The sequence below is a fragment of the Tasmannia lanceolata genome, unplaced genomic scaffold, assembly GCF_043159265.1.
Source record: "Tasmannia lanceolata isolate RefF3 unplaced genomic scaffold, GAP_Taslan_0.1 ptg000018l, whole genome shotgun sequence".
Classification (NCBI taxonomy): domain Eukaryota; kingdom Viridiplantae; phylum Streptophyta; class Magnoliopsida; order Canellales; family Winteraceae; genus Tasmannia; species Tasmannia lanceolata.
The window spans coordinates 28,756,539-28,770,041 of NW_027518695.1; the positions used below are offsets into that span (position 1 = coordinate 28,756,539).

Here is a 13,503-nt window from a genome sequence, read left to right on the forward strand (position 1 = left end):
ACCAATTTCATATTTCAACTTAGTATTCTCATTAGATAAGTCATGTCTAGTAACATTCAATCTATCAATACTATCATACAACTCATTAATTCAACATTGAACTTCTCATTTTCTTCGATTAAGTATTCATGATATTTTCTGAACCATCCAAATTCTTTAGTTACACTAGCTAATGAATTTTTAAGAGTTATGTTCTTTGCTAGTTGATCTTCTACTTGAGCATGCAATTTTTTAAAGTACTTCCTTAATTAATTTTCTAGTTGAGCATGCAATTCTTAGTTAATTTTCTAAGAGTTATGTTCTAAGAGCCTCATAAAATTCATTAAATGTAAAACCAACGTTAAGTACTTACTTCCTAGTCTTGCTTAGTTGAAGTCATAAAGCATGTATTCCTTGCAAACATGCAATCTTCATCTTCCTGGGCAACTTCACCCGCGTTGTCTTCATCCGATGTTGCGGTCATTCCCTTCTTTCCTTCTCTTCTTTCGAACCAATCATTTGAGGTGGAGTTGTTGAGTGGGCAATCAGATCTATTGTGGCCCACCTTCTTGAATCTAAAGCACCTCTGTTGGTTTTAATTTCTTCTTTCTTCCTGGCTTGAGGAACCGCTCTTCTATTGCTCGTGCTTCCCATGTTTCTTCTTAGAAACTTGGATAAGTTCCTTGTCATTAGGGCTATTTCATCCTCAAGACCATCTCCCTCCCCATCATCATCTTTACCTGCATTTGATACAAAAGCAACACCCTTTCCTTTTTCCATTTTATTTTCAATTTGGGGTTCTTTAATTTTGAACATCATCTCATGGGTGGTTAAGGAACCTATTATTCTTTAACACTTAGTCTACTTAGGTCCTTAGCTCCAATTATAGCAGCAGTTTAGACCAAATTCACTTAAGTTTCTCTTTCTTAAGTGGTTAGCTCAAAAATAAAGAAAGAAACTACAAACCACAAAAGACAATAGAAATAGAAGAGACAAGAGAAAGGGACATGCCAATTTTTAAGTGGTTCAGCCTTCAAACCCAAGGCCTACTCCACTCTTGTCAAGGTAGTACTTGAGGGTATCCACTATCCGAATACCACACGACACCTGACTTCAAGGCTCCTTACAAGTTTTCCTCTGAGGGATTTAATTACAGTGCCCTCTCCACATTACAGGTATTGAATGCTTGAAGTATAAAGATTAGTTGGCCTCCCTTGGGGCTTGAATGCACAATGAATGTTCAACAAATCTTTCTCTCTCTTGAATACAAGCAACGCCTAATCAAGCACTTTATGAAGACAAATCAAGGTGAAATCTTGGGGAGAGTTAAATGTAAGCCAAATTGATTGCAAAGTAGTTGTTGGGCTTGATGAGGGTTGATAGTGATCGCTGCGGAAGCTCAGATTTCAAAAAATTTCACTCTTTGAATCGTTTAACCGGACACGTAATCACGCCAAAAACGCAATCGAAACCACAATCTGATGAAATGGAAGATGACCGGAAACCTTGAGGGGGTTTGTACGTACATCACGAAGGAGTCTGTAACTGTACACTCGTTAGATCTCAGTCCGAAGAAGATGGACAAGAAAGATCGAGGCTGGATAGAAAAGATACTAGAGGGAGAAGAAGAGGGAGGAGAGAATGTTACGTGTGTGTAGAGAATGAGCCATAAGCTCACTTATATAGAGAGAGGAAACTTGGTAATTCCCAAATTACCTCCCAAATCTGTACACTCAAGGGCAAACAAACAGCCCTCCCTCTTCGAATTTATTATAGACGTGCCATTAGTGATCTAAAATACCAAAATACCCTCAAGGCATAATGATAATTACCAACCTGCCTAACCCAAAAGGCAGTCAAATCAACATCACAAAACTAACCCTTTAGTAATTCTAACCATCGACACTTGATCTCAAATACTGAAACCTAATAGATGAGACCTCAGGGACCATCGTCTCCTCAATGAGAGCACCGTACCAAATCTCCATCTGACTAGAACGGCAACATGACAATCCCATCTAGCCTGCCCTAGACCCACACAATATACACCGAGATGAATTGCTCTAATCCCAAAGAGCCCCCATTCACCTCATCATGCACTTGTTCATTTCTCGAGTAAACCGATGCTTTGCAAAATTATTTTCCAAAATAAACATATCTAATTATATAAATAGATTTAGAAAACAATTTGCAAAATGAACGATAAAATTAAATAAAAATGTCGCGACCGATAAAGAGAAATAAATGCATGCTATAACCCAGCCATAGTGTAAATATCATGAGATCTTCCCCAACCACATATGTTATTCCGTATTAGTCCAACTGTATTCCCAGCAATGCTCCAGTAGGTCGAATCGATCACAACCGCAGGTTAGCATGCCAAAGTAGCGAGCATTAGACTTCAACTTCTTAGCAAAGCGAAGGGTACCTAAGGGCGCAATGGTTACCTACGGAACTGGCTCCTCACACACGGTGCTAGGTAAAAGGGATTAATCATACACATGTAGGTAGTGGTCTCTAGCACTTTGTCACACCTAGTGCACAAGCCATGGTGTAAATCTGAAAAGCACATAGCAATCCAGAACTAGATATATCGCCATGCGGTTACACCATGTAGGATCAACCCTCAATGATTGTAAGGCCCATTCGAATCATCTCTGGAATGCCTCATCCTGGCTCTAAAACAGGTCAGTCATCCTCATCCTGTTGACCAATCACCTCCTCGGACATCCCAGATGTTAGTGCGATTAGTCTCATTCCGCACATCCCAGATGTCGGAGCCGGTCTATGCCGTGTGAGTAGCAGACTGTACCTGTTGATGATCATTAATCAATCTCATTGATTAACTAAATCCATCTATTTAATTAACATGCATCAACATAAACATGAGCATAAATGCAAAAACAAGGATATCTCAAATAGTGAATAATAATCATCACATGTGCTAAATATGAGCATTCATATAAGATAAATGTAAATTAAATAAAAATGTTGAAAGGCCACACAAAACTCTTACAGGTAGATCTTTTCAAAAGTCATTAAAGTTTATGTTTAGGGGGTCTATATAGACCCAACACCTCAAATCTAGCTGTTAGTGGCAAAACTGTAATTTCTAGCCACTTTAAACTCTGCTTGTTACGCCCAACGACTAGTTTTTCTCAACTAGACCGGTTGACCGGAGGGTCTCACTCGACCGCCCCTCAAGGGCTGGTCCATTTTTTATTTGAACAGCAAGCACAGTTCGGCTGGTCGGTGCTCCTCAGTCTACTGGTATTGGTCGCTCGATTGGGTCCGGTCGCCCGGGTCACATATGTTATTTCATCTGGGGCTTTTCTTTTTTCTTTTTTCTCATTGATTGAACGTCCGATCTGCATAGGACTAGGTGCCACGTGGGTCGGCTCATTATGATCAACAAGATCAATGATCTTGATTCCAGTTACCAAAAAGAAATCACAGGGTTTATTTTTGTGTAGTAGAGAAAACGTGAATCGTCAAAAGAAAGTTAGCCGACCTTTCGTTTTCTTTAATTGCTTTAATATGGCTATTGATTTTCGCACTACCATGTTTTGATAAGTGCAGAAACTTATCTAACTTATCTTGTTTTATTATTGAAACATCTTATAACAGTCCAAAAGGAACCTGATTAAAAAAGAAAAGACAAGCGTAGTTCGTGCAATTATCAGAGCACAGTAGTGCAATTATCAGTAAATTCGACCCTTACCTGTAGAAATAAAGAGCGCGCACCCCAACGGCTCACTTCCACTGACATCAAGCCATAAATCCCTTAAAAGAAAAATCAAAACTGTTTCTCATCTCTCTGTCTGCCTCTCGCTCTCTCTCTCTCTCTCTCTCACAGCTCTCCGCGCCTCTTTTTCTTGCTCTCTCTCTAATCTCTCTTTCTTGCTCTTTCTCTCTCTAATCCCTCTTTCTTGCGATCTCTTCTCTTTCTCTCTGTAATCTCTCTTTCTTGCTATCTGTCTCTCTCAGACAGAAATGGAGTTTGATGAAGAGTTCTTCCACTTTAATCCCAATGAAACTTACGAATTCGAGGTAGATGACTTTTACGAAAGTTTCTCTGCACCGATGTTCGTCGACTTAACGAACCCAGATCGATCCTTTGAGGACGATAAAGAATGGTTTTGCACACGCCTCGGTAAGTATTTGTTTTTCATTTGCATGTTTTTTTTTTTTTTGCCATTTTTGTCTGTTTTTCCCCTCTTTTTCCTGTCTTTTTCATCTTCACATTCAACTTCTTGAATGGTTCTTCCAATTAATTTTTCTTGGGTCGACTCTGTTTCTACCCTTTTCATATTCTTGACACTTCTTGCTATAGACATTTGTTTTAAATCTGACATGCATGCTTATCTCTTTCTTTATTGAACCCAAATTTCTTTTGCTCTGTTTGAATTTGATAGAATATTGCAATTTCAATTAATTGAATCACAGTTGCAACATGGTATAGATTGAATTATCGGACTTGCGTGAGAACACATGTCTTTTTGTATTTTATGTTATCAAAACATTATGTATATCTGTTTTCCTATGTGGTAAGTTTGTATTTGTGTTTACTGTAGCATTTCCTGAAGTTTCATGTTAAAATCCTATCATTTGCAATTGTTTGCCTACGTTTCCGTGATTTTACCGGATTTCCACCAAAATGTCCAACCGAAACTGAATGGGGGTCCCATTTCCGTGATGACCGAAACCATAACTGAAACTGAAATTTAAAACCTTGCTTAGTAGAATTTCCAAAAATTGAACTTGTATAAAGTAAAATTGTTGCACAACATGGCAATGTGTTGGTTGATTCTACCCGTCATTGCTTTCACTTGATTGGACATTTTCTTTGGTAAGCATCATCAAATTGAGTGGCAAGATCAACCCTCGGCTTGCTTGGACTTGATTCCCAAAATGTCCTAGAAGAAGAAGGGGGATCGGAGTTGAAATTTTGATTCTCTATGCATGCCAACTGCACACTACCTCACATCTTTGAGAAATTTTGATGCTTTTCTTTGTGGAATTAAAAGTAGGAGCATGTCCCGCGATATAAAATCAATCATTTTGTGTTATCTATATTTAAAAATGTGTTTGCTCCACTAGAAGTCCGATGAGACAATCCATAATAAAATTCCAACAAATAGACTTCTGACAATTAGTTGGACCTAGACTGATTTTCTATTCTATATTTATTCCTGATAAACTGCAATAAAATCAGCTAAAAATATGATATACATAATTTACAATTCAAGAGCCCCAATTCCAAATTGAATATAAATGTGTGCATTATATTTTAGTGTAACATTTCAAAACTTAACATTGCTCATTTCAAATCAAATATACATGTGAATGGATTATATATTCTAACATTTTACATCACCAAATGTAAATCAAAATATACATTCAAATGCATTCCATTTCCATATTCAAACCCATAAATAATATAACATTCTAACATTCAACATTGCCAATTACAAATCAAATATGCAAATGAATGCATTCCATATTCAAACCCATAGTACATCAAATTTCACATTTAATGAAGTATAGGGTAAACAAGAACATAAACAAAGTCTGTCACTTATATTAAAATCCTCAAAATTCCGACATGTTAAGAGCTGTGAAAAAAAACAATTCATGTTGCCTTTGTTGTATTGTCCTTAATCTTTGCTAACTCATCTCATTCTTCCATCTGTAACATTTCCTTGAATGCCGGGACAAAATATCTTCATCTCAGTCTTCTTCTTTTTTCATGATTTTGTCCTAATTGTGAATGATACAACCACGATAAGCCTGATGAGACCCGCCTCTGAAATGTATAGTAAAAGACAGAGACATGGTACCCTTGTCATCCTTTATCTTTGAAAATCAAGGAAAGGCTATAGAGTGCACAAGAGATCATATTATACATACTGTTATTGGAGATAAGTCCATCGTCACCACCAAGAATTTGATCGCTGGATCCCCCAAAAAATGTGGCCCCCACTACGGTTTGTGCAGCCATGCACAAATAGCTTATCTGTGCAGCTGCACATACTTCATTTCCTCTCTCTCTATATATATATGCCCAAATTAGGGTTACATGTACAAGACTATAAGACCCTTCAACCGTTACATTTAAAACTAACCTTAAATAAAAATAATATAAATTCACTATGTTTTCTTTTCGATTTGCCCAACCCATTTAAACTAATTAGAAACTACACTTTCTAAATCAAAACTACTTTTGAAGACTAAAAAACCCATTGACACTTGCCATTACCTATGTCCGTTAGGACCGCTACCTTTTAGGAACATACGCCACACACAATAGTAACCTTTCTTTTCCAATATGTTCCTATTCTGAAATCTGTTCAATGATCACTGGTGCAAGTTCTCTAGCTGTTTCACCTTTGCTTGGTGATGTAGAAAATCAAGATTGAAGCACAAAAGCTTTGATACCACTTGTCAAAAACAAAGATCAAGCAGAAGCACAAAACCCACAACACAAGGAGAAGAGGGAAGAGAAAGAGCGGGAGAGAGAGAGAGAGAGAGAGGGAGAATTTCTCTTGAATACTATTGAAGGCACAAACCATACACAACTTCTTAATACCTAAGAGTTCACGTTTCACTCTTCTCTTTTTCTCCACTTTTCATGTTAAGCCTCACTTCTCTATTTCATTCATGTTCTCTCTCTGCATATTTATAAGCAAAGACACTCAAACACATATCGAAACTACCCATGCTGGACAATCCCCTCTACTTTCCAAAAAAAAAAACACTCTCGAAACACTAATTAGAAACTAACCTATTAAACCACTTTCCTATTTCTATATACGACCCTTTTCCACACCCCTCGGTAAGTATTTTTGTTTTCATTTGCATGTTGTTGTTTTTTTGCCATTTTGTCTGTTTTTCCCTCTCTATTAAAACACTATCGAAACACAATTATTGATTCTTCCAATTAATTTTTCTTGGATCTGAAACTTTTCTTCCAATTAATTTTTCTTGGGTCGACTCTGTTTCTGCCCTTTTCATCTTCTTGACTATAGACATTTGTTTTAAATCTGACATGCATGCTTCCGAAAGCACATTTCTCTTTGTTTAAATTGATTGAATCCTAAAGGTTTTCAAAGGCTTCTTTGCTTTGAATCTTTTTTTTATATAGTTAAAATAGTCGTGGCTGGCTCTAGTTGACTCATTTTGATGGTTCTGGAACCACGTTACTCACAAAACTTATCTAAAGCTGAATCCTTACACAACATAGGTTGGCTTTGGTGATTATATTTGGCATTGTTTTACTTGGTTGGACTTAGCAACATGTTTTTAAATTTCCACTGAAACAAACGACTGATATGTTTCCATTTCCATCCCCATCGAAATGATACCAAAACTGAACGGACTTGCTTAACAACACATGTCTTTTGGTATTTTATGTTATTAAAACATTATGTATATCTGTATTTCTTATGTGCTAAGTTTGTATTTGTGTTTATTGTAGCATTTCCTGAAGTTTCATGTTAAAATTCTATCATTTGCAATTGTTTGCCTACGTTTCCGCGATTTTACAGGATTTCCACCGATAAGTGAAATTATTCATAAATCACAACATGGGCAAAAAAATGCTTTATGGGTGCCCAGTACCATGTCTATTTAGGATACCAATCAGGTATAAAATACTTACAGGAATTAAAAACAGGATAGCACATACACCAAGTAATCAGACATACTAGGGTATGAAAAAAGTTAGGAAATCTAGTACATCATTAGACATACTAGGGTATGAAAAAAGTTGCATTAGGTCTAAGGAAAAGTTGTGGAGTTGAGACAAGAAAAATGAAGAAAGAAGTGAATAATACCTTGACAGAATTCTCATCAAGCTTCAGAGCTCTCTTACAATCCTCCTCCACTTTAGTCCAGTTACTATAAAACCCAACAAGAAAAAGAAAACTCAGATGAAGGGTAAAATGGGAAAAAAGAAAACAAAAGGATTTAATCCCTTACTTTCGTTTAAGGTGGAAAAGTGCCCGGTTTGTCCAATATACTGTCACATTTGGGCAGAGAGTAATCGCCTAAAATCCATATTAAAGGAAGACAAAAGCGGAGAGAAAAAAAACACAAGAATTTCAGAAACAAAGAGGGAAAATGATAGAGAAAATGTATGTGATTGTGCACCTGGGTGTAAGCGTCGATGGCTGCTTTGAACTGATCTTGCTTGAAGAAGTCATTTCCATCTAGTTTTCTTTGGAATTTCCAAAAATTGAACTTGTCCAGAGTAAAATTGTTGCACAACATGGCAATGTGTTGGTTGATTCTACCTCTCATTGCTTTCACTTGATTGGACATTTTCTTTGGTAAGCATCATCAAATTGAGTGGCAAGATCAACCCTCGACTTGCTTGGACTTGATTGCCAAAATGTCCTTGAAGAAGAAGGGGGATCAGAGTTGAAATTTTGATTCTCCTCACATCTTTGAGAAATTTTGATGCTTTTCTTTATGGAATTAAAAGTAGGAGCATGTCCCACAATATAAAATCAATCATTTTGTGTTACCTATATTTAAAAATGAAGTTGACAATGCATGCTAGACCCTTGAATCACTTCCACTTGTATCTTCAACAAAATGATTGTCCATATCGATGAACAGTTTTACAGTGATTTAAGAAAAAAAAAATCCATCTGAAATCACCATGTCATCAAAATAATGAACCCTTTGTTCTAATATAGTGCAGCACCCATCTGCCAAACCTTTTCAATCCTTCAACCAATGGTTGAATAAGTGAACCCTCACCTCGTCACTCTTTCTACTGTTATGCAAGTTGTCTAGGGCTGTCTTCTCAACATGGGTGTCGCCGATTAACTGCTCAACTTCTCCCTCTTCAAAATTGTAGTGTTCTCCTTCATGTCAGTCACTATCGGCCAATATTTCAAGCTCTCAACGTATGAGAAAAAATGTTTCAAACTCTCGATTGGTCTTAGTGGCTTGTTTTCAACTCTGCTAGCCTTTTCTCAGCTTTTACTGTGGATTTTATGAAGTCACTATCGGCCAATATTTCAAGCTCTCAACCTATGAGAAAAAATGTTTCAAACTCTTGATTGGTCTTAGTGGCTTGTTTTCAATTCTGCTGGCCTTTTCTCAGCTTTTACTGTGGAAATGGACATTTCATTGAACCCACTGCTGATCACCTCCACTTGTATCTTCCAAATTACAATTTCCAATGAGTTCTGAATTTTACTTTGTCAACCCGGGCTTCTTTGATTGCGAGAAATCTTCTCAACAACCTACATGCATCACCTTCTTCTATTTTGTATCATTCTAGTATTTTAGTAGTCTTCAAACTATTTAAATTAGAAATCAAATTCTTTTTGTGTTCATTTTGATACTACGCTGGATCAACAAATGCGAGGAACTGGTCTATATTTGAATTTGCAATTGCCAGTTCTTTAAACATTCCGTAACCTCAACATTTCCACTTTCTTTATGCTCCGTAGAAAACAAAGACACTCAAACATATATAGAAACTACCCATGCTCTACAATCCCCTCTACTTTCCAAAAAAACACTATCTGAAACACTAATTAGAAACTAACCTATTAAACCACTTCCCTATTTCTATATACTACCCTTTTCCAAAACACAATTAGTAACTAGTTATGTTTCCTAAAACAATCCAACCTCCTAAGTCTACCACTTTCCAAAACCCAAATTAGAATCTAACTCTAACTACCAAATTGACAAATCCTAGTTTAGATTATGAAAGATCCATGTGGGCCCACGTCCGCCCGCGCCCTGTCCGCACTGACCCATCCCCTCCAGCGCCATGGAGAGTCATCGATGAATTTCATCACTCCCCTTCAGTGGTGACTCTCTGCGAGTCGTGGTAAGTTCATTTCTAAAGTTCACAAACCTATTATAGTCCAATCCTTCGAATGTAGCAAGATACTCCGCTATCTTACCGTTCCACTGTACTCGGGGTTCAATCGCCGGATTATAATCCTCCGCATCCGCTTATCTGAAATCTTGGACTCTTCATCAAGTTGTGATATTGCATGAAAGATCTTCTTCACGTTCATGAAATTTTACATGACACTAATAAGAAACTAACCTATTAAACCAATTCCCTATTTCTATATACTACCTTTTTCCAAAACAAAATTAGTAACTAATTATGTTTCCTAAAACAATCCAACATCCTAAAGCTACCAGTTTCCAAAACCCAATTTAGAATAAACTCTAACTACCAAATTGACAAGTCCTAGTTTAGAATAGGAAAGATCCATGTGGGCCCACCTCGGACCGCGTCCGCGCCGACCCGTCCCCTCCTTCACTGTGGAAAGTCCGCGATGACTCTCAACAAGTGACACATCTACGATTGTTAAGCCAGCAACTACTATATTTTTGTAAACCAAATTTTCCACTTCCTCTTCTACATCGTGCCCTGAAAACAAATTAGTATCCAAGTTGCAGAACTCCTTAGATTCTATGTTAAAAGACTTTTCTCCCTTACTTTCTCCTTCTTCATGCTTATCCACTGAAACGATCCACTTGTATGGGGGATGTGCAATACATTTTAGGATAGAAACTTGATATGCCAACGCACTAATTTTCTAGCAATTGCTTTCAACCTGGAAAGTTCTCTGCAATCCTCAAAGTCTTGGTTATCTAGACCCATCTCAAGCTTAAAAGGAGAAGCTGTTGCAGAATTTTCAGCAGCTGCTAGAGCTTCATATGTTAAAGTTCTCCACTCCCAAATCCTTCCATTTCCTTAGACTTTCCGTGCAGGACATTTCAATCTCAGCATTATCTTCAATCGCCACTGTACTATCATCTACATATTCCTTCCCTGCTGGTTTAACTTGGGCCATTGCTTAATTCCTCATTTTATTGAACTTGGACATTTCAAGCACACATAGCTGCGCTCATTTCCTCATTTTCTTGTTTTTAGGCTTTGTTAGACTCTATATGGGCAGCTGCTTCACATTCGTCAGATTCAAATTTTGTTTTGGTATCTTCATTTTCCCTTTGAGCTGATTCACCACATACTTTCACCTCTTCAACTTGGTCGTGATCTTTGCAATTAATTTCTTCTTGATCAATCCAAATTTCTCCTTGATCTTCACATTCAACTTCTTCCTTGACAGCTTGATTGGTTCTTGTTTCTCTTCCTTTCAGCTTCTTGAGCCTTCTCGCAACAGACGTTTGTCTCATCATAGTTCACAAGAGACTCATCCTCTTTGGCATCATGTTCACAGACAAAATTTGAATCCTCAACTCTATAATCTATTACATAATCTAAGCTATTACATAATCTTTGAATTCTCCCGGATCTTTTCCCTTTTTACCTTTTTCTGCATAGTAATTCCTTATGCATGAGCAATCCTTCTCATCTCTTTGGAGAGAATCTTGAGACTCTGTTGCACTGATGCCATATGCAGTTAGTTTCTGATTTAATCTTAAATTCAACTGATTGCATATGTTTACTAACGCTCTTCCCCATTACTTTGTAACTACCATTCAAATTCTCCCTCTGATTTTAAAATGTTTGAATGATTTTATTTGAGTTTTATGCTTTCTCTTGAATTATAAATATGAAATTTATGGATGTGCTTTCTGGGGTATTGTGTTACAGGATGCAACCAAAAGCATGATGAAGAAGATGATCCTGATATTCTCCATAGAAAATTTGAACTTCGGGTATGTTATGCATCACTCTTTGTCCTACTTGAATGGATGATATTGTTGTTCAGTTAACTTCATGACTTCGTGAGTCTTAAATCGTGCAGGTCATGGCAGCAAGGAGCCTAAGACATCAAAAATCAATAAAGGGACAAACATCACGGTATTTTAAGTTCTTTAAACATTGAATTATTATTATTTCTTCAATTTCCCAAAGACAATTCAATGACAAAATCTCCTTTACTTTCAGTGCAACTATGAGATGTCGTCCACTTCCTGCACCTGCGAAATCTGCTAAGGATAGTATAACTGCTCCTAAGGCATTGAAAACTCCAAGGTACAAAATAATGACCCCAAATCTGGAACCCAATCCAGTTTTTCTTCAATTTCCCAAAAGCAATTCAATGACAAAATCTCCTTTACTTTCAGTGCAACTATGAGATGTCGTCCACTTCCTGCACCTGCGAAATCTGCCAAGGATATTATAACTGCTCCTAAGGCATTGACAGCTCCAAGGTACAAAATAGTGTCACCAAATCTGGAACCCAATCCAAAAGTCAGGAAGACAAAGAAAGCATCTACTGATCCTAAGGCATTGACAACTCCAAGGTACAAAATAGTGTCACCAAATCTGGAACCCAATCCAAAAGTAGCTACTCCATTACCAAAGAATGGAGTAGTGAAAAGTAAAAAGGCAATTGTCCAGAATTGTTTGCCTTTCAGTGGGATGAAGAAACCCATTCAAAGCCTTGTGAATCCAAAAGTAGCTGCTCCATTGCCAAGGAATGGAGTGGTGAAAACTGGAAAGGCAATTGGCCAGAATCGTTTGCCTTTCAGTGAGATGAACAAACCCATTCAAAGCCTTGTGAATCCAATAGTAGCTTCTCCATTGCTAAAGAATGGAGTGGTGAAAACTGAAAAGGCAATTGGCCAGGTTCGTTTGCCTTTCAGTGGGATGAAGAGACCCATTCAGAGCCTTGAGAATCAAAAAGTAGCTGCTCCATTGCCAAAGAATGGAGTGGTGAAAACTGAAAAGGCAATTGGACATGTTCGTTTACCTTTCAGTGGGATGAAGAGACCCATTCAAATCCGTGAGAATCCAAAAGTAGCTGCTCGATTGCCAAAGAATGGAGTAGTGAAAACTGAAAAGGCAATTGGCCAGGTTCGTTTGCCTTTCAGTGGGATGAAGAAACCCATTCAGATCTGTGAGAATCCAAAAGTAGCTGCTCCATTGCCAAACAATGGAGTGGTGAAAACTGAAAAGGCAATTGGCCAGGTTCGTTTGCCTTTCAGTGGGATGAAGAGACCCCTTCAAAGCCTTGATAATCCAAAAGTAGCTGCTCCATTGCCAAAAAATAGAGTGGTGAAAACTGAAAAGGCAATTGGCCAGGTTCGTTTGCCTTTCAGTGGGACGAAGAAACCCATTCAAATCCTTGAGAATCCAAAAGTAACTACTCCATTGACAAAGAATGGAGTGGTGAAAACTGAAAAGGGAATTGACCGGGATCGTTTGCCTTTCACTAGGATGAAGAAACCCATTCAAAGCCTTCATAATCCAAAATTAGCTACTCCATTGCCTTTTAGTGGGGTGAAGAAACCCAAGTGGAAGGACGTTTGGTAGAAGTAGGGGACTGCTTTCTTTGGAAGTAGAGTGGGGTAAACTTTAGCTGGATAGGAGTCTATCTAGTGAAGTCTGTCATGTTTAATTGTACGAGTCTAAGTGCTTAATTATAGGAGTGAAGGTTATCCTGTTTTCTTCGGAAGTAGGGAACTTTAGTTGGATAGGTCTCACTGAACCATTGTAGGAATTTTTAGAGCAGTTGTAATGATTGATTCATAGTGTTTAGAGCATCAGATCCTTCTGCCTTTAAG

General features: G+C 37.6%; 1 protein-coding gene across 1 annotated transcript; it reads left to right on the top strand.

Moving 5' to 3' along the window:
- Positions 1-3,762: 3,762 nt before the first annotated feature.
- LOC143850254 (uncharacterized) lies at positions 3,763-13,252 on the top strand. Its single transcript, XM_077359519.1, has 5 exons — positions 3,763-4,132; positions 11,585-11,649; positions 11,739-11,794; positions 11,882-11,968; positions 12,061-13,252. The coding sequence occupies exons 1-5, from the start codon at positions 3,973-3,975 to the stop codon at positions 13,250-13,252; spliced, it is 1,560 nt and encodes a 519-aa protein (XP_077215634.1). The 5' UTR covers positions 3,763-3,972.
- The last annotated feature ends 251 nt before the right edge of the window (positions 13,253-13,503 follow it).

Excerpts from the sequence above, each read along its gene's own strand:
- LOC143850254 (XM_077359519.1), top strand. The coding sequence starts at position 3,973 with ATGGAGTTTGATGAAGAGTTCTTCCACTTTAATCCCAATGAAACTTAC. Across the intron at positions 11,795-11,881 it reads ATAAAGGGACAAACATCACG|TGCAACTATGAGATGTCGTC; the intron begins GTATTTTAAGTT and ends CTTTACTTTCAG. Across the intron at positions 11,969-12,060 it reads AAGGCATTGAAAACTCCAAG|TGCAACTATGAGATGTCGTC; the intron begins GTACAAAATAAT and ends CTTTACTTTCAG.